The sequence below is a fragment of the Palaemon carinicauda genome, chromosome 13 (genome assembly GCF_036898095.1).
Source record: "Palaemon carinicauda isolate YSFRI2023 chromosome 13, ASM3689809v2, whole genome shotgun sequence".
NCBI classification, from domain to species: domain Eukaryota; kingdom Metazoa; phylum Arthropoda; class Malacostraca; order Decapoda; family Palaemonidae; genus Palaemon; species Palaemon carinicauda.
Window position 1 is genome coordinate 21,739,540 of NC_090737.1, and position 2,500 is coordinate 21,742,039.

At 23.7% G+C, this 2,500-nt stretch overlaps 1 protein-coding gene across 1 annotated transcript in view; it reads right to left on the minus strand.

Annotated features, from left to right (window-relative positions):
• LOC137651462 (T-box transcription factor TBX3-like) overlaps positions 1-2,500 on the minus strand; it is a gene marked incomplete at its 3' end in the record, with an annotated part of 396,907 nt that overhangs the window by 347,528 nt on the left and 46,879 nt on the right. Inside the window, exon 3 of the mRNA XM_068384687.1 lies at positions 1,573-1,726. Within this exon, the coding sequence (XP_068240788.1) occupies positions 1,573-1,726 (154 nt within the window). The remainder of the gene's footprint in view (positions 1-1,572; positions 1,727-2,500) is intronic.

Below are 2,500 nucleotides of genomic sequence, written 5' to 3' on the forward strand. Positions count from 1 at the left end.
AAATATATTATTCGTTTTTCGAGGGTAAAGAGGAATAATTGATATCTGATTTGTAAAATTGTTTAACAATACTTGGAAAGTTATTATCAATAATTCATTTACTATTGAAGTATTAACTGATTTGGAAAAAAATGCGTATATACTACAGTAAACAATTATTTTCCTCTTGATCCATAAGCGTAAAATTCAAATAATTATGGTGTTAGGATTATTCGAAAATTAATAATCGATTTATAATTTCTTAAATGCTAGATAAGGCGTCTTTAGTTATTAAAGTGTAAATTAAACATCGATATCAACTCATAATTTCCCAGGAGATTTTTGGAAAATTATTGTGTACGAATTTCGGAAACAATATAAATCATAACTGTGCCCATATTATTTAAATTTGAGTGTATGAAAGAAATTTATTTTCATAGTATATAGTTATGTAGGAAAATCAACGCTGTCTAAATGGTACCTCAAAATAAACTAATCGGAAAAAAAAATCAATGATCAACACATGTTATGTAAGCTTAAATAAAGAATACGAAAAAAAATTATATATATATATACATATATATGTATATATATATATATATATATATATATATATATATATATATATATATATAAAATGGTATTCAGGATTAATTAGCAGACTCTAATCTATAAACGCAATGTTTTTTCATAGCACTTTTATGTAAAACAAATATCATGAAGAATAAATAAACAATAAAGTCTAAGAAAAAAAAAACGTATTTAAAGACATTATGAATTAGCAAAATCTATTCTGAAAACGCAATGTTTTTCAACGTACTTTTATAAACTAACAAATGTCATGAAGAAAAAATAAACGATAAAAAAAAAAAAACCTATTTAAAGACATTGTGAATTAGCAAAATCTAATATAAAAAAGCAATTTTTTCAACGTAGTTTCATAACAAATGTCATGAAGAAAGAATAAATAATGAAGTTAAAAAAAAAAAACGTATTTAAAGACATTGTGAATTAGCAAAATCTAATATCAAAACGCATTATTTATCAGCATACTTTTATAACAAAAGACAAGAAGAAAAATAAATAAAGAAGTTTAAGAATAAAAAAAAAAACGTATTTAAACACACTGTGAATTGGAAAACTCTGATATCAAAACGCAATGTTTTTCAACGTATTTTTATTCAATGTCATAAAGAAAAAATAAACAATAAAGTTTAAGAATTTAAGTATTTAAAGACATTATGAATTAGCAAAATCTAATATCAAAACGCAATGTTTTACAACGAATTTTTATTTAACGTCATAAAGAAAAAATAAACAATAAAGTTTAAGAAAAAAAAAACCTATTTAAAGACATTGTGAATTACCAAAATCTAATATTAAAACACGATGTTTTTCAACGAATTTTTATTTAACGCCATAAAGAAAAAATAAACAATAAAGTTTAAGAAAAAAACCTATTTAAAGACATTGTGAATTAGCAAAATCTAATACCAAAACAATGTTTTTCAACGTACTTTCATAACAAATGTCAAGACGATAAAACTAAACTGATAATAAAACTGTTGCAATGATCCATTGCTTGATACTTACGAAGCCATGTTTGTCGGATATGTTGTTTGTGAGTTTTAATTTGTGAAAAGACACGACCTTCTGCATCCACTGTTCACCCGTTGCCGGACTGTCCGGATGAATATACATCCGCTTTGGCATCTCCGGATCCGCCTTGCCGGCGACCATCCATCGGCTGTCGGAGGAACGGGTCAAGGTGAAGATAAACAATAAAAGAAACAAAAAGATGATTTATCATTATATCATCGCTAGGAATTTTGTTAAATAATTATATATTCAAAAGATTACATAATTCATATAATTAAAATAATCAAAATATTAGATAATTCTATAATTGAAGTTAATAACTAAAATAATTCTATATTCAAAATATTAAATAATTTATATAATTGAAGTTAGAATTTATATCCAAAATATTAAATAATTTTATATAATTGAAGTTGACTGTAAAAAAATCTATATGCAAAATATTAAATAATTTATATAATTGAAGTTAATGACTGTAGAAAAAAAAATCTATATTCAAAATATCAAATATTTTATAACTGAAGTTAATGATTGTAAAAATCTATATTCAAAATATTAAATAATTTTATAATTGAAGTTAATGACCAAAAAAATCTATATTCAAAAGATTAAATAATTTATATAATTGAACTTAATGATTGTAAAAAAAATTGTATCAAATTTCTCAATTTGTTTTATTAATTGTCAACCTCTAATGAAAATTAAATAAACGTTGCTATTACATACACATTTTTCATTTATAAAACTCTGCAGCTACAGAACTTAAGGCAAACACACACACACACACACTTCAGTTACAAAATTTATTTTCATAAATATTCAGCAATGTAACAACAGTCACACACGTCCCAAAATGTAACTATCATGCAGATTTATCCGCAAATTATAACCATCGCACACTCAATCTTCAATTCAAAACACA